This window comes from Lampetra fluviatilis, chromosome 2, assembly GCF_964198595.1.
Source record: "Lampetra fluviatilis chromosome 2, kcLamFluv1.1, whole genome shotgun sequence".
NCBI lineage: Eukaryota > Metazoa > Chordata > Hyperoartia > Petromyzontiformes > Petromyzontidae > Lampetra > Lampetra fluviatilis.
This window is the reverse complement of record NC_136276.1, coordinates 5,594,289-5,619,958: the sequence shown is the minus strand read 5'-3', so window position 1 is coordinate 5,619,958 and position 25,670 is coordinate 5,594,289. Positions and strand designations below refer to the sequence as shown.

The following is a 25,670-nucleotide window of genomic DNA, read 5'->3' as shown; positions in this document are numbered from 1 at the left end:
TTTTTCTGACAGATAATGCGATTTGCTACTCACATTGTTTCAAATTTCGATTTGAAATCGATTAATCGTTCAGCCCTACCTGACACCCTGTTACATCTTGCATTTGTATGTCTCTCTGCCCGTGGACGCGTGGATTTTTCTCCGGCTCCTGCGGGTTTACAAACACGCGTTCAGAGTAGTTTGCTGCTGTTAACTTTCCACGCGATAAGCCGCTTCGTTGAGCTATATCACACGTGGCCAGATCGCTTCTGAAAAAATAGCCGTCCATAAATGACGTCACGCACCTGGGGGGGGGGGTCAGACATTTGTGACGATGTGTGACGAGGGGGGGGGTTTGAGAAATGTGACGTCACATCAAAATGCGCAACTTTAAATAAATATAGACAACACGTTCTACTTAATTAAATATACTTTTTGATAAATGTTGTCTCCTACAACATCAGAGTGCAGCGCCACATTAACTACGCACTACAATGACAATAGTTTAAAGCGATTTGAACCATGTTTTATTTGGGGGGGGGGGCAGAGCTTTGTGACGTCATATTTGAGGGGGTTCTGACTTTTTATGACGCCGTATGACGAGGGGGGGGGTCAAAAATCGTCCAAAATTGCGTGACGTCATTTATGGACGGCCCCTTACCTGGTAAAATAAAAAACACAATTTAGTTGTACGTGAGCACGAGGACCGTGCACATCATCACGGGTGGTGGAAATTCCACGTTCCATCGACGGGTTAGATCCATCCACGGCTACGGGCTCAACTGTTGAATTCCCTCAAAGCGAGGCACACACGTGTCACACACGTGTCACCTCGGGGTACCGGGGGGTTGGGGGTGTGTCAGTACTACTCAGTCAGTCGACCCGCGGCATCTACTGGGTCTGCCCCGTGACCTCCTGCCCAGCGGGCGTTCGACACTTGACGTGGCCTCAACGTGCACCTAGCCTGGCACAAGCGGCGTGGTGACGTCATCGCCACTTAGGGGCCTTCCATAAATGACGTCACGCACCTAGGGGGGGTCAGACATTTGTGACGTGTGATGGGGGGGGGAGAAATGTGACGTCACATCAAAATGCGCAACTTTAAATAAATATAGACAACACTTCCATTTAATTAAATATACTTTTTAATACATGTTTTCTCCTACAACATCAGAGTGCAGCGGCACATTAAATACGCACTACAATGACAATAGTTTAAAGCAATTTGAAGCATGTTTTATTTTGTTTTGGGGGGGGGGGCAGAGCTGTGTGACGTCATATTTTAGGGGGGGGGGTCTGACATTTTTGTGACGCCGTGTGACGATTGGGGGGGGGGTTAATAATCGTCCAAAATCGCGTGACGTCATTTATGGACGGCCCCCTAGCCTGGCACAAGCGCCGTGGTGACGTCACCGCCACTTAGTGGTGAATGGCGGTTGTTGTTGTTGTGACTCAATATTCTCATTGTGATTCACAATTGATATCTTACTCTTAGGTTTTTTCGGTAAAGTCACGTAGGTAAAAATAAAAGTAAATAATAAAAATAATAGAAATAATAATATAAAAAAATAATAAATCACGACGTTTCGGAGGCAACACAAGCTTCCTTCATCAGGTGTAAAAAAGGCAAAGCAAATGATTTTATTTCTATTATAATTTTTATTATTTTATTATTTACTTTAAAATTTTTACCTACGTGACTTTACCGAAAAAACCTAAGAGTATGAATCCTTGCAGTCACGAAAGCTTCAAATCTAGAATTGATATCTTCTCTTCCAATCTCGGTATCTCGCTGAGCACGTGATCGACCGCGTGACCCCGGCGCGCGGCGCGTGCGGGGGTCACGCGGCCGGTCACGTGCGCCGCCGCCGCCTCCTCCGCCGTCGTCAGAGCGAGCGAGCGGAAGTCCTCGCGCGGGGTATTGTGGGAGCGGCCCCGGCGTGTCCTTGGCGAATCCGAGTCACTATCCCGTGTCTCTCTCCCCGTGTCCCTGTCTCTCACGTGTCTCTCCCTCACGTGTCCTGTCTCTCCGTGTCTCTCTCTCTCACCTGTCCTGTCTCTCCGTGTCTCTCTCTCCCCGTGTCTCCCTCTGTCTCACTCTCACGTGTCCCTGTCTCCCTCTGTCTCTCTCACGTGTCTCTCTCTGTCTCTCCGTCTCGAACTCTCACGTGTCTCTGTCACGCGTCTCTTCGCGTGCGTGTGCGCGCGATTCCGTCGCTTCGCGTACCACATCGAGTCTCTTCCCCACACGTCCCTCCTACCCACGCACCCCACGCGCCCTGCCCGCCGTGTTCTCGTGCTTCCCCCCCCCCTCTCGTGTTACCCCCGCTCGTCCCTCGGCCCGCGAAGAGGAGAGGGGGAGTCTCTCAGGATCCTGCGATGCTGGCCGCGGAGAGCCTCGTCAACCAGATGGCGGGTAAGCGCGTCGACTGTACGCGCATCGATGCTGTACCAGTGGAAGCACCGCGCCCTTGTCTCCGCACTGTACCCGTGTCCCGTACTGTGCAAGCGCCTCCGCACTGTACCGTGCCCCGTACTGTACCAGCGCCTCCGCACTACCCGTGTCCCGTACTGTACAAGCGCCTCCGCACTGTACCCTTGTCTCGTACTGTACACTTGTCTCGTACTGTACCCTTGTCTCCTCACTGTACCCTTGCCTCGTACTGTGCCCTTGCCTCGTACTGTACCCTTGCCTCGTACTGTACCCTTGCCTCGCACTGTAGCCTTGTCTCGCACTGTACCCTTGTCTCGCACTGTACCCTTGTCTCCGCATTGTACCCTCGTCTCGTACTGTACTATTTGGAGTTTGTGTGTCTCTCTCATCATCATCACGGTGGCTAGGAGATGTTGACTACCTCGCCTGGTATACAGGCGGTCGTGGGTTCGTTCCCGTCCCTGACGCCTGCTGCTGCTGTATATTTGGAGTTTGCGTGTCTCTCTCATCATCACGGTGGCTAGGAGATGTTAACTACCTCGCCTGGTATACAGGAGGTCGTGGGTTCGTTCCCGTCCCTGACGACTGCTGCTGCTGTATATTTGGAGTTTGCGTGTCTCATCATCATCACGGTGGCTAGGAGATGTTAACTACCTCGCCTGGTATACAGGAGGTCGTGGGTTCGTTCCCGTCCCTGACGCCTGCTGCTGCTGTATATTTGGAGTTTGCGTGTCTCTCTCATCATCATCACGGTGGCTAGGAGATGTTAACTACCTCGCCTGGTATACAGGAGGTCGTGGGTTCGTTCCCGTCCCTGACGCCTGCTGCTGCTGTATATTTGGAGTTTGCGTGTCTCTCTCATCATCATCACGGTGGCTAGGAGATGTTAACTACCTCGCCTGGTATACAGGAGGTCGTGGGTTCGTTCCCGTCCCTGACGCCTGCTGCTGCTGTATATTTGGAGTTTGCGTGTCTCTCTCTCTCCTCGTGGTCGCGTGGATTTTTCTCGGGGTCCTCCGGGGTTTTCCTCCCTCCACATTTAGATGAAACTTGCGTTTAGATGATTTGGCTGCTGTACATTTACACATCTTGTTATATTTTCTACCCACGTGACTTTACCGAAAGAACCAAAGAGTATGGATTCCTGCAGTCACGAAAGCTTCAAATCTGTATTTACACATCATCAGCCACTTTGTTAAGCTATCATTTGTGCCCATGTCGTTTAAAAAAAAGAGCTATATAGCAACATTGGGCCTTACCTGGTAAAATAAAAAATGTTTTCGTTTTAGTGTAGCTACTATAGAATAGCTGCGGTGATTGAGTGAGCGACAAGCCAGGGTAGTACGACTGTGGACATGTTTCCCAAACTATGGGGCCATGTAGTAAATCTCTCGGGCCATATAGTAAATCCATGGGGCCATATAGTAAATCCATGGAAGCATAGAGATACAAAGACACTCCGAGAGATACATATACAGAGACCCATAGAGACACATTAAAGACAAACTGCAGTAGTGTGATTGTGGCTACGTAATCCAAACTATGGACCATACAATAAACCCAGAGAGACACGTGAAGATACACAAACACTCCTCGAAATACATCGAGACCTATATCGATATATTAAAGACAAGCCAAAGCTTGTAATTGTGGCCATGCAAGCCAAATTATGGACCAGATAGTAAACCCATAGAGACACATAAATGCATTAAAGACAGGCCACATTAGTGCGATTGTGGCCATGCATACCAGCCTTCAGACCACACATTAAACCCGTAGAGACACCTAGAGATACATAGAGATGTATTTTAAAGACAAGTCACAGGAGTGCTTTGGCCATGTAACCCAAACTCTGGACCGTATTGTATACCACTACTTGTCAGCACTACACCGAACTCTCCCTGAAGCCCCCTCGTGGCCAGCAGACATCCACATTGGCATTCGGCACAACAATATTGCCCTACGCACGATTGAAATTGGAGTGAGCGCGAGTGAATAACGGCACCCATAGAGAACCACTGTGGCTACGAATCGCGTGATGAACACAGGAACGAGTGATGTGTGTGGCGTTGTTGAACGCGACTTGCGTGTGGTCATGTTCTGTCCGTTGTGGCGAGTGTGATGCCCGTCTGTGCAGTGTTGTAAGTGTGCAGTGTTTATTGTGGTTGGTGGCATGCGTGTGTGTGTGTCGTAATGTTGTGGTGGGAGCGGTGGCGCAGTCGTTAGCGCGCTGCACGACGAAGCCGGCATCCAGAGTTCGATTCCCGCTCACGGCCAACATCAGTGAGGATTTTCTGAACCAGTACTTGGCCTCCCTTAGGTCGACTCGGCTTCAAAGGAGTAGCTGATGCGATGTGTAAACAATGCCTGTCGGGAGACAAAGGCGGCCGGACGTGGTGCTGGCGGCCGGACGTGGTGCTGGCCACCCGCCTCCTCGTGTGCCGTTCCGGCCTTCACATGTGCTCGCTAACGGCACTTGCCCCAGCTGTCTGTTAAGTCTTTGCAGTAGCTCATGATTCTGCACAGCGCTTGCCTATGCTGGAACCACGCCTACCCTCTGTCCTGGGTGATTGATTTTCTGAACACGTGGGGTCTCTAACCTCACCATGATCAGCGTTTGCGCTCATGGCTCATTAAACGGCCAATGATGTCCCAGAATTCAGTGGGAGAGCATTTCATTACCTGTACACATGGATGAGTTCTCTTCTTAGAAACTTTGACAATATTCATAGAGTCTATGTTATCTATAATTTTAGTAATCATCACATTTTAAACTAATTAATATTTACCTTCTGTATGTATGTTGAAGTTATTTCGCACCGTACGTAGCCAAAGGAGCTTCTGTGACTAAGTCATTATATACTATCACTTTTAGCCGTTTGGTAATTGTGTTTCTGATATGGTAAGCGATAAGCAAGTTTTTGGCATTCATACAAATAATATCCTGAACCTATTCTGCAAACGTAAGGTCGATCTGTCGTCATCGTAATTATTACTCTTCGCAAGTTATATTTAAAACCAAACGCAGCATTTTGGACTTCAGTAGTACGAAGCATTTCACGTTAATCTCATTACGGGAAATATTTCATTACAGCATTTCCTTGAAGATAGCGAATCCATTTCACGTGTGGCTGAGTTTTAGGCTAGGGTGGTGCGCCGTTCAATCACGCAATGATCACTTATTTTCCTATTTCCATGTGTGCCCTCGCTAAGCAGTTTGTGGTTGCTGATTTGCTGCCAGGATAGATAATGAATCACCATTATGTCTCGCGTCGTAGTATTACATCACTTGGTGTGAGTTTGTATGTTCGCCTCGTCTCAGGTGGCTGTTATGACTGGTCCTGTGGGGGGTGGGGGGGGTGAACATTGCCTCGGGGATATTAATGAAAAAAAGTTCTATGGGAACTTTTGATGTCATTGCTTTGCGTCTTCATTAAAGGATTTATGTGATTCGGCATGCCCGTGTACTTCCCCCTCGCTCATCTCTCTTTCACAAACGACGTGAGATGTTGAAATATTTGTGGTGGGGGGGGTGATACAACAATCCTGGGAGCACTCGCCTGGCTGGGTCCACCGACCCTGTTTGAGAAATGAAAATTAACTGGGCTTGTTAAAATCGGGTTCACTGAACCATTCGTGTAAATCCAGGACTGACCAATTAATTGCTCACAAATTTTAAATTGTTCACCCGACCTCAAGGAGAGACGATGTTTATTTTTGTTGTCTTCAAATGATTTTATGTTATCTCGTGTATAAAAAGGCCGCTTGTCCGATCCTAAACGGTTGATTTGCATTAATCTCACTGGTGGGAAGCTGATGACAAGAACAAGACATTCACACACAAGCCTAACCAATCACGTTACTTGATTGTAAATTAGGCAAATTTATACATTGTGATGATGCAATAACATCGCAATCATCGCCCTCTGATGGTAAAATAGTGCCCCAGGTCACTCTTGCAAATGAGACTATCATGGACTCTTGAATTCTCATCTGATTAAACGAAAAAAATTCTTGCAGTGAAAGATTTAAGCTTCTGCACAATAATCTCCGCGAGAGAGAAGGAATCATTTGATACTTCTGTAACATCGCTTGCACTGTGTCTGGGGTGCCATGGTGGCGAGATGTTAACTCCCTCGCCTGGTATGCAGCAGGTCGGTGGTTCGACCCTGACGCCTGTATATTTGGAGTTTGCATGTTCTCCCTGTGGTCATGTGGGTTTTTCTCCGACTCCTGCGGTTATTCCCTCCACATTTAGAAACATGCTTTTAGAGTATTTGGCTGCTGTAAATGCCCACATGACAATCCACTTCGTTGAGCTATCATTTGTAGCTAGGTCGCTTCTGAAAAATGAGCTCTGTGGGCCTTACCTGGTAAAAAGAAAAAATCGGTAATAAATAATAGGATGTGTTTGTTATTTGTAAATGTAGCCGGTGTGGGGCTTATAGCTGGGATTATGGGATGGGCCGGCTACGTATATACATGAGAACACGGCTCCGGTCACCTCTTGCACAGTTTTCTTCCCGAGCGACGTGAAATTAGGCGAGGATCTGTGCCAAACGGTGGTTGTAGGCTTTTCCCCCGTGCCAAACCGCACGTGGTGCGATTCCTCACGTGGGCGAGTGAGAGGTCATCGAGCAGCCGCGATCAATCCACTGCTGGACGAAGGGCTCCCCTTCATAGCTGCCTTGTGGAACGTAAAAAAAAAACCTCGCTGACATTTCAGTGGAAACAGTCATTTTGTGGATGAAATGAAAAATCCAGCCACGTGTCCGATCGCATTGCGCTTTACGCTTAAAATGGACGTGCGTTGTTTAACCCAAACGTTGCATTGCAGTGACGACAGTCCTCACGACCGTACACATTGAAAACAAACGTTTATTTTTTTTTCCAATATAACTTCGATTTTTCTTCACCCTTAAAACTATTTGAGTGGTGGGTTTGTATTTCCTTCGTGCTGTCTTGAACGTTCCTTGCGGTTATTGTGCCGGAAGCCTAAACGCCGATCAGCAGACTCTGTGGAGCAAACGGGGCCGTGTTATCTGTAACGACGCGTTTCTGTGTTTGTGTGTGGACCAGCTGCCGAGCCATGGCCGGAGAACGCTGCCTTTTACCAGCCGCTGAGAGGTACGCGCGCCCATCCAAACACACAGCCAGTCGAGTTTGTTCCAACCCGGGTAGCTGTTCGCGGTCGTGCCGCGCGGCTCTGCGATGTGTTTCCGGTTTGGTCCGTGGTGTGTTGTTTGGTAACGATTGTCCGACGTCTCGTGCCACATGCTGTGAGCTACTTCGACAGTACGCGCGGTACAACCCGGAAAGGCGTCGGAGTTTTTTTTTGCCCTCCACTGGAAATATAGCCAGCTGTGCTACAGTACGAGGTGCATATTTGTATCTGGGCATCTGTGAAACTATTGGACATCTGATTCTTCTGATTCTGTATGTTGTGTCAAGGCTGTGAGCTGGCCAGCAGGTGGCAGTGCAGAAAATGTGCTGTGAACCCATCTGTGTGGACATTTGCACCTTAACACCTGGCCTGCAACACACAGAGTAATGTTTATTTCATGCCGCCGGTCAAGTCAGTCGTTTTAATTCTCAACATTAAGTGCCAACATACCCTTTGTCGTGCCAGTCATTGGTCGACTGGGCTGAGACGAATCAAATCGCTCCACTTAAAACGCAGGCAGCAGAAAATCCGCATTTCAACTCAGGGTTTCGACGGTGCAAGCTCATTGCCTCTGACATCTGAGCAACTCTGCCACCACCAGGCATTTCTTTGTTCACAAAGAAACTGTTTGATTTTTTATTGTATGTGCTTTAACCACAGGAACGTTTTTATCAAAGTCGCCAGGAGATGGCAGTGCAGTCATGGATTCATTAATCTATCTGTGCGGAGCTATAAGTGTTGCCTCATTAATGGAATAGGTCAAACATCCCAATGCAGGAAACGTAGAATATTTGAGTCTTTCCTGAATATTGAAATATATTTATAGATATATTTTATATTAACCTTATAATTCATAACTTGTAATGCTAAAATATTTTCTTTGAAATAACCTGCCCGTATATATTATAAACATAACAAAAAAGTTGGACCATTTTCTGTAACCGGCTACATATTCGCTGACCATTACGTAAAGATAATAACGTCAAAAAGGATTTGTATTTCTTTTTTATTAATGCGGCTATGTGACAATATATTTTCAGCAAACATCGAACAATATTGAACAGCCACAACATTTTATTAAAATCTTGTCACTTGCAGTTAGTGGGTGAAAGTCTGGCTGTCAGCTGCTTTGGCCCCTTCGTGAGTGTAATAAGGCCAGAAGTGACAGTTGATGCTATGTTCAATATTGTACTGACATACTGATAATGCACATGTCTGTAGTACTTGGCAATACTGTAAAAGGTTGGCCCGTTCTCATATTCCATTTGGGCAATCTCCACAGCGTAGTTCAATCCCATTTTATCTCCTAACTGATTCTCGGTGCAATTTGAACCCGCGTGCCAAATGCCTTTGTTTCCGGCAAATGAATCGAACCACGTTGGTGCGTCGGCAACATTTTGTGGAACGTTTCTTGCGTGAAGAATAAAACAAAATATTTTATGTCGTCGTCGGCGTATTACAGATTTGAAAAAAAGCGAACGTGGGTTTCTTCCAGTTTGTGTGAAGTCGGCGGGGCTTTCTTGTTAAAACCCGCTGCCGTTTCGTCGCTTGTGTTTCAGGTGAGCAGATTCTGGTATCGGACGCGGCATCGTGCCTGGCGGTTCAGGTGAGGCCACTACCTGCAGATTAAAGCATCGAGTGCGAGGCTCGGCTCGGGTGAAAAAAAACAAAGCAGCTTGCAGACATGCATTACTGACAGTGTGATGTAGTGCAGCAATGTGTTACACCGTGCCAAGTAAGTTAGTGTAATTGCAATTTGATGCAGTGCAGGATTGCGCTGTGTTATACAAAAATAATTACAATGCAGCGGAATGTCAACAATGCAAACGCGAATATCAATTGCGTTGCTTCACGGCGGCGGCAGCGTTGAGGAAGTGATGCGACGGGGAGAATGCTTTTATAGCAGTGCGGTGACGCAGTGCAGCAGTGTAAAAAGCACATTAACTAAATGAAACGTGATATGAAGTATATAAAGGTGACGTCATTAACAAATGTCATTCATTTGTGTGTGATTTAGTGCCGCACTGTTGTATATGTATATATACCCAGGGCCCTGCTTTATTAAGACAAAAACAATCGGGCCAATATTTTGTTTTAAGTTTATTTTTGCTTGTCATGTTATATTTAGAAATCGTGGGAAAGCCATTGCTAACACAAATATTGGCTGTGATTGGCAGTAACGGGTTTTTTTTTTGGGCTTTACAAGTCCGGCCATCTCAGTAATTCCCCGATTAATTAGGCGGCGGTGCAAATGGTCGTGAGCTGTGCCTCGTTAGCGGCCTGCTTGGGTCAGACAGACGGGGCCGTAAACACGGTGCACTTGTATTAGACGCGGTTGTTAACAGCCGCGCTTCCAGGTCATTGGTATTAACGGTGTTGGTTTTATTGGACATTTGCAAACCAGGTTGGGAATCGCACGGAAATATAAATTTGTGGAATTGCTGCAAATGCAGGTTAAACGGCATAAGCATCTGAAGTGTGGGAAATGTCATTCCACTGTGTTGTTTTTGCAATATATGTAACCGGGGAACTCTCTATATATATAGGAATATGATACGAAATAAATAACAAGGTGATGGCTGTGATGTAATCAACACGTATCTGTCTCCGTAACTCGCAGCTTGCGATATCGGGCGGCAATGTCTTTACGTCAAAGTGGAAGTGTTCCCACAAGAGATGCTATCTCAGCGTCGCCGAGTTATTTTCGTTGATGGTTTTATACGCGCTCTATATTTCACACGCTCTCTATACGGTCGGCGCGATATTTGCTATTGGAAAAAATTGCTCGCTGTGGCTCTTTTTTTGTTTGTTTATGATAACGTGCATTTATTTATTTCTGTCCTCGTGGTGGGCAGCAGAGGGCGGTGCGGCAACGTCAATTTGTTGTACTGCACTCCTGCGCTCCCACGCCTACGCAGCTTGCCTGCACCAGCCCGTACCGATGAGCATGGCGAAGTATGGTCAAATAGCCCTCGCCACCCCCACACGGCGTGGGGGAGGCCCCCCTCGTCCAGTGTTGGATTGATAATAAACGGGGCGGCGACGTGTGTGCTCACGCCTAATTAAAACAAAATATTTTGCGAGCTTGAATTCCAGCAGACGCACGCAGGGTTAGCGCCGTGACCCCTTGACCTTCAGCGACGATCATTACACGGCAGTGGCTGCGGCGGTGGCTGCGGGTCATTTGGCGTCTCGCTGCCCCGTGACTGCACCGCAACGGGTGAACGGCGCTCCGTGCTTGCGCGCGTGTCCATGTGTGCGCTCTGTCGGCCCCCGTCCGCAGGCCTTCCTGCGGATGTGCAGCCTTCCCGTGTACGTGGTCTACCGGCCCAACGCCGAGCAGATGTCCCCTTCCGGTGAGAGCTGCCGCCGTGGGGTTTCTCTGCCCCCCCCCCCCCCCCCTTTCGTTTCTTTAGAACGACGGCGCTTAGCGGCGCCTGCGATACGTCAGCCCGAGGGTGCGCGCGCGCGAGAGAAAGAAGGAGCGAGCGAGAGTTCGACGTGCAGACACGCACCCACGCACGCAGGGCGGGCTCGTGGGCGGGCGGGCGGGTGGGTGGGCGGGAGTGCATGGTGGGGGTGGGGTGCTGTGGGCAGCCAGCCTGACTCTCTTACCCCAATTTCTCTTCTCGGGTCCAGTGGCTGCTGCATTCATTGTCAGCGTGAATGTGCTTAGGAAGTTCATGAACTCTAAAGCAGTCGTTATCACAATTGCCTCATTGCCATTGTGCTTTGTGACTTAATTGGGCTTATCAGTTTTAGTGCCGCGGTAAATTACAATGTATTTTCTAATACTCGCTTGACTTTATGCTTGGGGGAAATGGCCGCGTAAATTGATGCAGTTTTTACAGTCACTTTGCTGTAATTTATCCGTCAGAATTCCCTTCGTCGCAGCGTCTCGTTGTATTGCTCCGGTACGAATAGAAAAACTCGAGCCCTTCCCCTTTTGCAGGCTGAGAAGCCGGAGGAATTGAGATATTCGAGCGTGATTCTAAAACACGGTGGCGGCTGCTAATTATTAACGGTAACTATTGAGAAAAGCAAAGTTAGGAAGAATTAATCAGCTGTAAAGGTCACGCGGACTAGCGCCCGTGTTGGAACGTTACATTTGTTAAATGCTAAACGATGGTGGGAGAGAAAACCAAAAAGGTCACTGGAAAATGTCACAACTTAATATCAAACCCGACTGCAGGTCCGGGGGCCCTTAGCAGCAGCCCAAGACTAATTGGGTACCTCACCGCTCCGGTCCGTTCGGAGGCGGCGCATTAATCAGGGAATAATCGCACCGGCGAGGATTGGTCGCTGAGCTCTCTCCCCATTTCTCTCGCGCCGGGGGAAGGGATAATGATAAAGAATGGCGGCGTGGCGGCGGCGGGCGAGTGGGCGAGGCCCTGGTGTTCGCCCGACGACAGAGGGTGAACGGGAGGTGAGCAGAGCGTCACGCAAACTCGCGGAGAATCGCGCACGCCGCTGAACTCTGCGTGACCGTGTGGGGCTGTCACCGGCGCAGAGTGATGCCCCCCCCCCCACCCACGCTCTATCCCTCTTGCATCTCCGTCCGGCCCTAGCAGGTGCTACGCACGGAGCTGCGAAACGCTCGCAGAGGAGCGCCATACATTATACATAATATGGTAATGGCCGCCGTTTCGCATCCATCTCCGGACGCTTGTGAGCATGCGCGTACGCGTATGCAGATTTTTCCGTAGCAGAGTTAAGCGGCCAATTTGTACGTATGGTGAACTTCTTTCGCGCCATACGTAGCCCAACCGCCGCTCATCAGAGGCGACGAACGATAAATTAACTTTGCCTGCAAATGGGCCAGATGGGATGTACGCCGGCTTCGTTGGGCATAAAGGTAAAAAATAAAACTACCGGTCTCCTGTTGATTCCGAAGACGGGGGGGGGGGGTGGGGGGGGCTGGCAAAGAGCAACAGGATTCCGGCCGCGACGAGGGCTGGCGGCGAAGGACGGATCGGCCGGAGAGAGAAACAAGAAAGCGAGCACACAACTCCCCGTCCGCCTCGCCACTACGTCGCGGGATGCCAGTAAATGGTTCGATTTAAAACATTAACTTGCGCCAGCGTAATTGGAATACTTAAAAAGTGCACTCAATTGGAACTTTGAGTTCGATAATTAAGGGCCTATTAGGTAATATTTAAATTCTCATTACGCCGCCGCCGACACCGCCGACGAGCGAGCGCCGACGCGGCCCCGTCTCATTACCGGGGGGGGGGGGGGGGGTGGGGGGGACGCCGGGGCCACGGCGGTGCCTAATGTATGCGCTGCCCTTGAGGTTGATCGGATGGACTCTATTGAACCGTCGCGAGCCTCATCAGTATTCGGCGCCGTGGGTGTTTGCGGGCCAGGGTCAGGCAGAGGGAAAAGGTGAGGCAGCGGGCAGCGGGCGCGGGGCTGCCCCCCCCCCCCCTCCTGACCGCCCGCCCCCCCCCCCTGCCCCCCCCACCTCCCCGGTTCATCCGAGCACCAGGTAACGGCGCTCTCTCTCGAGGCTGTGGGAAAATCTGGCCGCGCAAACGGGGCAAAGTGTACGCAGGGGCTAGCGGTCGAGGGCCCCCCCATCTTTGTGATGATATTTTTGTCGCAGCGCCCCGTTTCCCGTGCGTTTAGCCATCTGCCTTGCATCCCTTTGTTCTTGTCTTCAGTCTTTTATGGGTTTTTTCTCACATTCCTTTAGCTGAGGTTAATTGCCTTTACTTTTTTTTTTCTGGAAACTAATGGCTCTGAACAATGGAAGTCCGATAAATTCCAAGCATTTGCAAAAGGCGCTCGCCACTTGCATTCTGGGTGGGTGTGTGCGCGCTTGCATGCAAATTGTCTTTAAAAAAATGTTTTAAACTGTGAAATCCATCAACATAAGCTCAAACAAGGATTTATACATTTCGCTGTCAACATCTTACCATTTTAGGAACTGCCATATTTAACCAAATGTAATAAGTCGCTCGCTTAATAAGACAAGTGTCTGTGATGCTCATGCACCGTTCACTTATAGAGTCTTCAACTTCATTGTGCAGTATTGTTAAAGCCTATGATGTGAACAAGCTGCGACTGAATTAAATTCCTGCATTAAAGTCTCAATATGTCAATATGAGAGTCTTGAAAATTGGGGCAGGCAGAATGTTTTTTTTTTAAAGAAGATTTCATTTTTAAAACCCATATAACTAAACGAACCCATAGTGGCGGTTGGTGGGGGCAGCGGGGGGCCTTCATCCAGCAGTGGATTGACGACGATGAACAACCCGTTTAAGAATGAGAACGGCGGTGGTGATTGGGGCTGCTACGCTCTCTTGCAGGCAAGGTGCCCTTCATCCACGTTGGGAACCACGTGGTCTCCGAGTTGGGTCCCATCGTGCAGTTTGTGAAGGCAAAGGTACGGCGGCGGCGGCTGCACTCCTTGTCGTTATCGTCATCATCATCATCAACGTCAACATCGTCATCACCTCTCTTCCTAATCGTCTGCAGTTCAGTCAGGCGGAGATAACAGAAATACGATGCTCAACGTATTGTACGTATTCATCTTTGCCGCTAGTTATATTGTAGTATAAAAAAGTATTTTGAATATTATTACATTAACGAGCGTTGGACACGCTCACTCTGCGAGTGGCCCTGAGCCCTCCCCATAAGGGAAATTCCACATTTCTATGGCAGGCATTGAGTATTCACGTCATTAGCCCATGGAGGGATGATGAGCTGTTACCGATATATTAAAATCGTCGGTAAAAAAAAAAAGGAATTCCGATGCAAATGTTGTTGTGGCCAAAAGAAAAAAAACAGCGGTGAAATTTTAATGAGCACCAGCGAGAGCTACGTAACGAGTCGCGCGCGCTCGCGCGTGCACACACGTGTGTATGTGTGGCAGCCCATGATTTGCGTAGCTCCCACCCCCCATCCCCCACTCCACCGTAATGCAGGGGAGGGCCGGCCTGCATCACCACCGCTGCTGCCTGGAGCCGCTCTTGCTGAATAATGAAATAGCCGGTGTTTACATTCCGCCTGCAATTGACTGCCGAGGTCCCGGGTGCAGAGTGCATGCGTACAAAGCGACGAGCCGTGCGGCTGCTGCTGCTGCTGCTACTCACCGCGAGGAGAGTTGGTCACGAATGCATTAGTCCCATTCCTGGATAAGGAGAGGGCACAAGTGGGTGACATGTTGATAATTTCCTAGCGTCGCTCAGTTTCTGTGCCACAATCCTGTGTGCGTACACGTGTCCATGGCTCGCTCCGTGCGTGTGAAATAGTGAGTGATCGGCTCGAAGGCTCTGGTGCGTATTTGTGCATGCTACGAATGCTTCATAGGTGCTCGCTAACAGCACTTGCCTGAACAGTCTGTTCAGGCTATACGGGGGATCTTTGCCTTTGCATGCTACGAATCCGGCGATCCGAGTTCGATTCCTGTTCACGCCAAGCACCAGTGACTATTATCTGAACCGGCCCTTGGTCTCCCCTAGGTCGACTCAGCCTCAAATGGGTACCTGGTGCAATGTGTAAGCATCGCCAGTAGGGAGACAAAGGCGTTCGGGCATTGTGCTGCCCCCCCCCCTCGCATGCTCGCTAAGAGCACTTGCCCGAAGTGCTTGTGAAGGCTATATGGGGGTCTTTGCCTTGGCATGCTAACAATACCGTGCAAGAGAATCGCGTATTTGTAGCGTGGATGATTAGAATTATAATAATAACAACAGGAATTGTATCCCGTTCAGGTCATAATTGCATTGATAATGTAGGTGATAATTACGATGGAGATTCGTTCTGCTTGTAGTTAAGAAACACTTGGTTTTATTTTCGTGTTAAAGTATTGCATTTGTTAATTATTGTCCGTTTTATTTTTTACAATTGTTAATCATTGCTACTGTAGAATTGGCTCGTGCCTCAGATGGTGGGTGGATTGTTTACATTGCAGGGCTGTGACCGGCTGCGAGGGGCTCAGGGAGGCCTCAGTTTAACGCGTAGGCTTTCTCGACCAATATCATCCACAATATAGGTTTTTTTTGGGGGGTTAGATCGCGTAAATATACGTGTCCTTCAACCCGCCACCAGGGAGGCCTTCGTGCAGCAGTGGTTAATGGTGGACGATGATGACGGCGACGGATTATTATTGGAGACTTGATTTTAATTTTTCCAGTCCAGCAGATATCCTCTGCACAGCGTTAACAGCGCGTGCACGCAGCCTGTGCAGCGGCCGCTGCGTGCACGATGCAGACGGCATACAGAAAGAGCACAGTCTGTGCACAGCAGTCGGTGTGGTGGTGTGCGTCATGTCGGTGTGACCTTGGTGTGATCTCAATGTGATATCGGTGTGCTGTGTGCGTGAGAGATCTGGGTGGGAGCTCGGTGTGATCTGGATGTGATCTGGATGTGATGTGGGTGTGATGTGGGAGTGAGAAGTGTGGATTCATCGGTGCTTGTGTTGATTGTGTCAGAGGTGGAATACCCCCACCTGCCCGGCGATCTGATTAATTCAGATTCATAGTTCGATCTGTGAATCTTTTTTCTCTTACACTGCAGTGATTGTAGAGCGGTCACTCGAGGCCGCAGTGGTCATATGAACCCAATTAAACACACATACAACATAACCTAGTCAGAAAGCATCGTTTCTTGCGCACAGGATGCCATCCACGCATGCATCGTGATGAGCTTAAAAATAGATACGAGTTGGTGAGAAGTTGATGCGTCGATACACCACGGCCGCCCATGTGTGTGTATATATATATATGCCCCCTTCTGACCTGGGTGCTGTGTGGGCTTGCTAGGGCCATTGCCTGAGCAGCAGCCTGGACGAACAGCAGAAGGCAGAGATGAAGGCCTACATGGAGCTGGTGAATAATGTTCTTCTCACCGCCGAGGTGAGCGGCAACCCCGCGTGACCCTCGCCGCGACCCTCGCCGCGACCCTCGCCGCGACCCTCGCCGTGACCCCGCGTGACCCTCGCCGCGACCCTTGCCGCAACCCTCGCCGTGACCCCGCACATGCCACAGACCCCAAGCCGATTCCCAATTCTCCGCAACGCCGCCTCGAGCGTCGCTTACCGGCGCTGAAACGGCGCGGTGTCTGGCGCGATGGTGCGGTGTCCGTGGTGCGATGGGGCAGGATAGGCGCGGCTGCTGCTGCTACTGCCCGCTGCTGCAGCTGCTGTAGCGGTGGCCGATGCAACGATATAATGATGACTGCTGTAGTGATATGAGTGATGCCTTGGTGAAAGAGCCAGTGATCAGTGGGCCCAGTCGTGAGTTATTAGTACTGTAGTGATAGGAGATGAAGTGATGAGTAATGCAGTATCGAGTTATTAGAGCTGCAGTCATGAGCGAGGAAGCGATGAGTGATGCAGCGATCCATCAGTAAGTGATGCGATAAGAAGTTATTAGTACCGTGGTGACGAGTGATGCAATGATAAGTTATTAGTGTTGCTGCGGCGGTGAGTGTCTTAGCTTATGCCTCTGCCCAGACCGGTGACGAAGCTGCTCTGCCTTGTCTCAGCGTTGGTTCACCAAGTCGGTTGGCAACCGCGTGCAGCGAGACCTGATCGTACGTCAGGAGCAACTTTCGTCTTAAGGCGGCGTTTTTTTGCTGCCGGTACGTTATTGCACAGCTTGCTGGGATCGTAGCTGCCAAGGCTACAGAGCGATGCGAAACGTAGAATTTTGCGCAGCATCGCATGACGACGTGGCTTTGCTCGGGGACTCTGCTGGGCGGCATTGCGACGGCCGACTTGAATGCCTTCCTTTCCGATCGTTTCTCGCGAGCCCGACAATCGCCTTCTCGGATGACAAAACCGGCATGTCGAGTGACCAGAAACACCCAGCACCACACCGGGCACACGAGCGAAACGCTGACCCGTGGTCTCCGACGAGGAAACCGTGCCATCGGGGAGCGGTGGCGCTCGGCGAGGCTTTGTGAAACAAAAGAGTGAGGAAGTTGGCCGAGATGGGCGCGCGATCGATCGTCGGAAACCGTTCGGCGCGACGATTCTCTCCGCCCGAGTGGGCGTTATCTGTTGTCGATCAGAGCGAGCGAGGTCACGGTCGGTGTGCAAGTGGAATTGGCTGGCAGAATGTCTTATCGCGACCCACCACCCCTCCGCCCAATCACCCCCCCCCCCCGCCCCCCTCGCAGAGTCCCGGCTTGATTGCCTGGCCTGCCGCATTGACACGCGATGTCGGTGGCGCGGCGGCGACGCGCCTTTAATTGGCTTACATCGCCTCGGCGGAAACAGGAGGGAGAGGGCTTCTCGGGACCCGGCGACGGTAATTGGAGACGTGATGCATCTCGCTCTGCTCTTGACCGCCGCGAGTTCCCGCCCGCCCGCGTGCGCGCGACGCCGCGAGGTGTCGTCGCGATCTGCTCGCGGCTCGCGTAGATTATTCGACTCTCCCGTAGGCGCGCCGCGCCTGCTGCTGCTTGGATTCCCCTGGTCCCCGTAAGGTGGAGCAGTGGCGCGGCGCGTTGCTGCGAGCCCGCAGCCGCGAGTCGGATTCTCGGTCAGTCGCGGGTCACGGACTGGTCCCTCGGGGTCACCGCTGCCCTTTGGCTGCCCGCACTGACCAGCATGGCGAGTTGGTGTCAATCGACCCCCGTGACTGACACGTCGAGCAGCTGATTGGACAACAAAGGGCTGTACCTGATCTCGTTTTAAAACGTTTGTGCACGCGCACGTTTATATGTACAACATGCGTTCGCCTCTTTAACGGGACGCCGTGTCTCTTCCCGCAGCTCTACATCCTGTGGTGCGACGACACCACGTGCAAGGAGGTGAGTGGCGCACGCTCGTGGCGCGGTGCCTGCCCTGGGAACGCAGACTCGCTGGCGCGCTGTGGCCAGTGTCAGCGCTCGCAGAGTTGATCACAACCCCGCACCGCTGCGTACGTACGTTCCTCGTACCATAGGGAGAACTAAACAACCTTTAGGCCCCGAGCACCCGTATAAGGAATCGTAACGTCTCTGTTTTTTAGGGTAGGTTGTGCTCTGCTCGCGTAGCCGTGGTCATCTTCGCCACACCAGCCAAGCCCCTGTGTGAACAACCTGTCGGCCTTTGCTGTCGACAGGGGGTCACCCCCCGTTCTGCTGTTCCCACAGTCTGGAATTTCTGTCTCTTGGCCTTCCGCAATGGCGAGAACCTTCACCTGGCGGTGAGATGTTATCTCTCTCGCCTGGTTTACCGGAGGTCTTGGGTTCGAACCCCGACCCTGATGCCTGTATATTTGAAGTCTGCGTGTTCTCTCTCCCCGGTGAAGTACGTGTACATCATTAAACAAAACCGGAAGGAATTTATCAGTACCGAGGCTCCCACAAGGCCGTGTGGGAGGACATGTAGCAAAGTTTTGGGCCAGCTGTCAGAGTGCGGTCGTGTAGTTACAGTTCCGTGCGGTGAGTACAATGTCTTTAAAAATGACGGCGCCACTACGCCTCTATAAATAAAATGAAGGCCGAGCCGCTTGCGCGTTCCGAGATGCAGAGGTCAACGGGACCCCCTCACCCTGCAACTTGCACAGACCTCTCGAAACGGGAAAGGCTTAACGGGAATGTTGTCTCTCTCCGTCGTGGCGCAGATCAGCCGACCACGGTACGGCTCCCCCTACCCCTGGCCTCTCAACCGGCTGCTCGCCTACCAGAAGCAGTGGGAGGTGCGGCGCAAGATGAAGGCCCTCAGCTGGGCCAGCAAAACCCCGGAGCAGGCGAGTCCCCCGTGCCCGTGTGGGGATAGCGGCGTTCGTTGGCCTGCTGTTTTGCACCCGCGCGTGTGCGCATGCGTGCGTTACATCTGTCGGAGTGCAAGGGGAGTTTCAGTTCGGTGGTGCTGTGTGGAATGCTCTTCCTTCCGATATTAGGAAGCCGTTGGAGCTATGCACTTTTAAATATAATTTCTTTGGAACTACTTTTTGTGTTTAGCGACCAATATCATCCATAATACAGGTTTTTTTGGGTTAGGTCGTGTAAGTATATAAATGTCATTTTACCCGCCACCACCCAAGACAGTCAATTAGTAAGGTTTGTCACGTAAACAGAACATGCCAATTCGATACAAGTACAGCACACCGGTGTGTTGGAGACAAGTGGACTTCTCCACAAATCTGGCTGTCGCCTGATGAAGCTAGTTGTAATTTCTTGCGAAACGTCGTTTATAAATGTTGTGGCTTGGCTCTCCAACACACCGGAGTTGCTTTACTAGTAACGAATTGGCCACGTTCTGTTTACGTAACACACCTTACTAATTGGCTGTGTCGGGTGGTGGCGGGTTTAACGACACATTTATATATTTATGCGATCTAACCTAAAAAAAGCTGCATTCTTTTTGTGTTCAGTTTGTGGTTCTTCCCCAGCACCTCCCAATTCGTTGGCTACGTGCAGTGCGAAAACATTTCAACATTCATACTGAAAGTGGGCGGGGGGGGGGTGGCGTTTCGTCCCCCCGGCTGAGCTTTGTCCGTGACGTCTCGGCGGTTTTGCCGCTATCGAGCGCGCTGCAGCCGAGGCCGCTTGGGAAGCCCCCGCACGTGGATGTGAACACACGGCGCTGGCATCTGGCGCAGCCCTTGCACCTCCAGCCGCTGACACGCCAGTCCCGCTGGGCCCGGCTGGCGCAGCGCTACGGGGGGCCAGACAAGCGGCGATTGCCTTGAAGCGCCTCTGCACGGTTGTGCTGCTGGCGCCGGGTTTTGCTATAGAAACCCCCTGCAGCTTGACTCGTAGGGTGGGTGGGGTGGGGGGGGGCCCTGTGCTTGTATCATTAGGACTCCGCTAATGATGTTTGCTAATGTGGGGAGGATAAATGGTCCAAACGCTTTTCGAGAAGAAGAGTGTTTGTATAGGCTGCTGTTTCCAAACAGAATACCGTATTCTCCCTGAGTAATTACCCAGCCATTTATGTTATTCGAGGGGTCATATTTCTGGCGCCTGTTCTGGACAGATGCTCATTCATGTCCCGGCGACTGCACGAGGAATTATACAAAAATACTCGCCCCGTCTTCTGCGGCCTTTAACTCGATTGTTGAAAATCTTGCAACCGTCACTTGTGCTCTGATGTGCGCGTGGCCTGTCCCAGTTAGTTGTTGGTTGAGCGAGGCCTACGAGAGGGGCTTGGGTTCGGCAGCACGAGTTCAGGGCCGTCGTCATCACCGGTTCCCGCCTCCCTGACCCCGAACGAGGCTGCCACGATCGTCGTGGCGAAGTCCGAATAGTGTTGTTCCCTTGGAACGCACATTGCACGGGACGAAAAGATTGGCTTGCGTTTGTGTTGTGGCAGTGCACTGTGAGTGTCGATGTGCAGACTGATGTTGGGATGTAACATGACAGTCATAAATTGTGGTGGTGAGATGTTAATTACCTCGCTTGGTATACAGGAGATCATGAGTTCGATCCCGACCCTGACGCCTCTATATTTGGAGGTTGCATGTTCTCCCTGTGTTGCCTTCTGCAAAAGAACTGTATAGCTTTGTGGGCCTTATCTGGTGAAAAAAATGGAAGTGAATCGGTATTTACCGTTGTGTTTTCGGTGGCGAATGTTCCTACTGCGCTTGTTTTTCTCTTGCCCTTTCAATCCCAGCGTCTTGACGCAAAGACACTTTCTTTCGTCTTAACGAGCTTCTCGGCCAGTTATAAATAGCGACGGGCGACACCTAATTTGTAGCCGTGATGGCGACGCGCGCGGCCCCGTCTGACATGCGGCGTCCGTCTCTCCCTCTCCCCCCCCCCTCTCTCCCCGCGCAGGTGCATGACGAGGTGAACCAGTGTCTGCGAGCGCTGTCGCTTCGGCTCGGATCTCAGGCCTACTTCTTCGGCCGCCAGTGAGACGCGCATTATCTCAAGCACATCATCATCAGCAACACAGCAGCGGCAAACGATCGGCACTGGTGCCAGGCTAGATGCACGTTGAGGTCACGTGAAGTGTTGAAAGCTCGCTGGTAAGGTGTTCACGGCACAGGCCCCAATTGAGGACTTGGCATGCACACAAACGCACGAACAAAAATGGCAGACTCTTAAGAGCAATTGCTGCAAGTGAGGAGCTATTGAGGCCAACACAGCACATGAGGGGGTGGTGTGGCCAGCAGCACATCCGGTCGCCGTTGCCTCCCTGCTGCTGACGTTTACACACCTAGGGAGAACCCAGGAACGGTTAAGACGTCACTCGCCACCGATGTTATCCAAGGCCAGGAATTGTGTTCAGGTCGGTAGCGCAGTCCGCAAACCACTGCAGCTCTGCTCTCCACAGCAGGCGCGCGCACACACACCACCTTTAAGAACCTTTTGGGGCAATTGATGTTCGCGAGCACCGATGAAGGTGGGTGGTGAGCACCACGCCCACCGCCTTTGTCTCCGCAGATGCTTACACACCATACCAGGTACTCATTTCAGGCCGAGTCGACCTACGGGAGGCCCATGACCGGTTCAGATAATCGTCACGTGTGTTTGGCGTGAGCCCGAATAGAACTCGGGTTGCCGGGTTCATGGCGCAGCGCGCTGACCTCTACGCTACCGCTGCACACCGCCACACACACACACTGAATTACGCGTGGAGGAGAGGGGAATTCGCCTTGGGGTGGGTCTTGGTTTGGTCAAGCACCTCGGGGCTTGGGGGATGGTATCGGTGCCTCATGGAGAAAGGCAGCACCTCGCTGCGAGCCGTTAATCTGCGCCGGCGTTAACCGCTATAATAGCGCTGTAGTTCACTTGAACTGAAATGCATCATTCCCGCCCCCCCAGAGTTGGTAACCTGTACCTTTTTCAGGTCGCCCCCCCCCCCCCATTCCTAGGCTCACATATTTTTCTGAGACCCTCCCAAGAGTGCTATTGAGGCTCGAGAGAAATCGCGCGTGACGTCGTATCACTTTTGTGCTGGCCGCGGCGTGAGGCTCGCCGTTATTGTTTAATAAAGGGGGAGCCACTGGACCGGCCGCGTGTCTGTCCCCCCCTCTCTCTCTCTCGCTCGCTCGCTCGCACACTCGGTGCCAAGGAATGTTGAGCCTCCGATCGGCGCTCCTAGCGCCGCCACCCCGGGAAACTCAGAATTGCCGCGGCCACCCCCTCTGCGTGCCCGTTTCCATTTTTTCCGCGGCGCCGGCTGCAAGGGGCCCCCGCAGACAGCTGGGGCGCTCGGCCATTCATCAGACTGCAAAGGTGCAGACTTGGGAGTGGTTATAATGTGCCCCCGCCGCCGTTGAGGTCGGTGTAAATACTGGCTACTGTGTGCTTTCCTCTCCCTCGCTACCCCCAACCACCCCGCCCCGCTCCCATCCCTACCCCTCTTCCCCCTCCTCCTCCTCCACAGCACCACCACCCCCCCCCCCCCCGCCTCTTGTGTGTGACCTTGGTAATTTGTTGGGAAATATGACAAGTGGGTTTTAGAGCTTGGCCGCGCGTGCGCACGTTGGTCGCCCCGTCCGTTGGCCCTGTGCGGCGAGAGGAGGCTGCAGTTTACAGCGCGGCTGCGTAAGGAGGTCATTAATTATTGCTTTTATGGCTCTTTAACATTGATGGCCCCAAACGTTGCTTGGCAGTAGCTTCATGCGCACGATTTACACACCCACGTGGAGGCATTAAATAAGGTAAATTACTGACAGTACAGTTTAAGCTTTTACGTTGTTTTCTTTATTGAGTGGAGTTTCCACAAACACTGGAGTGGATGTTTTTTTTTGTTCTCCTTGGCTCGTTAGTGACTGACTGCCGGCCCCCGCCCGCAGCTGAGTCAATCAAAGTCGGCTCAAAGCAGAGCTTCGTTTCTGTCCTGGGGGTCGGTGAACCGGGGACGTTATTTTCACACACGGCACGCACACACACACACCGCCCACGCCACATCCAGCATACCTCTCGCCAGTCAATGTCTGTGGCTACGCGACGTCACTGCCCTACGCAAGCCCCGACCACCAACCCGGAAAACATTCGGTGAGAACTCGAGCCCCCCCGGGTGAAAGCGCCCCCACGCCGCCACGGAACGGCCGGTATCTCGACCCTCGTCATTGGACCGGTGGCCTAAATTCCACATTTCCATTCCGAGGGTGGTGAGGGAGGTGGAGGAGGGGGGGTCATTGTGCGAAGCTTCAGCGCCACGAGTCTTGGCAAACGATGACAATTATCGCCGCTGTCTGTGCCCCCACCCCTCACCCCCCCCGCCCCCGTCACCCCCCCCTCTAGGCCGACGGAGCTGGACGCGCTGGTGTTTGGCCACCTCTTCACGCTGCTCACCACGGAGCTGTCGAGCGACACGCTCCCCGAGCTCGTGCGCGCCTACCCCAACCTCGCCGACCTGTGCCAGCGCGTCGAGCGCCAGTACTTCCGCGAGCCTGGCGACGAGACCACCGCCTCCACCGAGGGCTCCAGCGCGTGAGGGCCCCGACGGGGGCCCCGGGTGGGGGGGGGGAACCCGACGGCGGTTGGTTCCCCGCGGCTCGTTGCCGACGGGAAGAGCGAGTGACACCGTGCGCACGGGAGGACATCTCGTGTTGGCGCGTTTGTTTACACGCCACACTAGGTACTTGTTTCAGGCTTGCGACCAACTTAGGAGAGGCCCTGGACAGGTCGAGATCTCGCTTTCCGCTGATATTGTTCGCCTTGGCCAAGAATCGAACTTTGGTTGCTGTGCTGTGGCAGTGTGTGTGTGTGAGTAGTGGTTGTGCAGTGGTTAGCACAGTATTGGACGATTGCAACAAACTGAATTCGATTAAAACACTGCTTCGGTGGAGAGTGGTGTCTTCATTTGTCCTGGGCCTCATCTAGGTTGACTCGGCCTTAAATGAGTTACCTGGCATGGCGTGTAAACACCAGCACGGGAGAGACAAACACGGCCCGTGGTGGTGGTGGTGGCGCTCACCACCGCTACGTGCACAGTGCCAGCTGCGATGGGTTCTCGCTTAACAGCACTTGTCCCCCACCGTCTGAGGCTACACGGGGGATCTTTGTGTGTGTGTGTGCGTGTGGGTCTCCTGGGATGACCCTGCAGCGAGACGCGCGGGGTACTGATCTGTCTATGCTTATACTGGTCCCTCCGTCAACAATAAACGTTACACTGATATTGAACGTCACTTCGCGCCCCATATTGAACGATTCCTCCCAAGTTCATCGTTACTACCCATATTTTATTAAACTGCCACGTGTTGTTTGTTTGAGTTGGTGGAAACGAGATTCCAGCCGAGTGCTGGAGAGAGCGAGCGAGCGAGCATTGCCATGTTAATGTGGCGCGCGCCTTGTTTCATGCTGTTGCTGTGGTGTCTTTCGCACGTGTGCGCGCACGTACCGCCAGTGCCATGTGTAAATGTTTGTGCAGGTACGCAGGAAACGTGCGGCCGCGAGCGTCGATGAGCCCAGTTTGATGAAAGTGATTTGATGGGCCAGTGGCGATTCATCAGTTGCAAAAAGCAACCAGTTCCAGTGAGCTCATTATTATTATTAAAGACATCTGCTTCATTTTCTCTTGCGGGTTTAATGAGCTGCCTTATTAAATTCAAAGAACGAATTTAGTATCTTGGATGAAAATAAAGATACATTCGAATGGAGTACATTTACGTTTGGTCTCCTTAATGTCGCACTTTCTCGCCTTTATTAAATAAAGTGCGTGGCGTGCCTCGCTGCGCTTGCAAATGTCCCGCGTTCATGTTGACATTCCGCGTTCTGTACACGGCCACTCGGCTCTTTTACCGTCATCGGAGGTGGTCGTGGTGGCGGTGGCATTTGTGGTGATGATGATGCTGGTGTTTGGGATTTCCTTTACACGTCAAATCAATCAAGCGATGGGCATTTGGCAAAGCGCATTGCCGACCGATGCTTGGCGCTCCTTCCTGTCTGAGAGTGCATTGTGTTAGGAGGTGAACTAAAACTAGACTTGTAGTTACCAGGTCAGGCCCAATGAGCTATATGGCTCTTTTTCAGGAGCGACCTGGCCACAAATGATAGAGTGGCTTATCATCGTGTGGAAATGTATTGCAGCCAAATACTCTAAACGCATGTTTCTAAATGTGGAGCGAACACCCCGGCGGATCCGGAGAAATATCCACGCGACCATGGGGGAGATAGAGACACGCAAACTCCAAATACGCAGGCGTCGGAAACGAACCCACGACCTGTATACCAGGCGAGCGATGTGTGTATGTAGAA

General features: G+C 51.7%; 1 protein-coding gene across 1 annotated transcript; it reads left to right on the top strand.

Moving 5' to 3' along the window:
- Positions 1–1,869: 1,869 nt before the first annotated feature.
- MTX2 (metaxin 2) lies at positions 1,870–25,127 on the top strand. Its single transcript, XM_078866777.1, has 10 exons — positions 1,870–2,395; positions 7,493–7,540; positions 9,137–9,183; positions 10,861–10,933; positions 13,889–13,965; positions 16,343–16,435; positions 18,300–18,338; positions 19,136–19,261; positions 21,294–21,370; positions 23,715–25,127. The coding sequence occupies exons 1-10, from the start codon at positions 2,359–2,361 to the stop codon at positions 23,905–23,907; spliced, it is 810 nt and encodes a 269-aa protein (XP_078722903.1). The 5' UTR covers positions 1,870–2,358; the 3' UTR covers positions 23,908–25,127.
- The last annotated feature ends 543 nt before the right edge of the window (positions 25,128–25,670 follow it).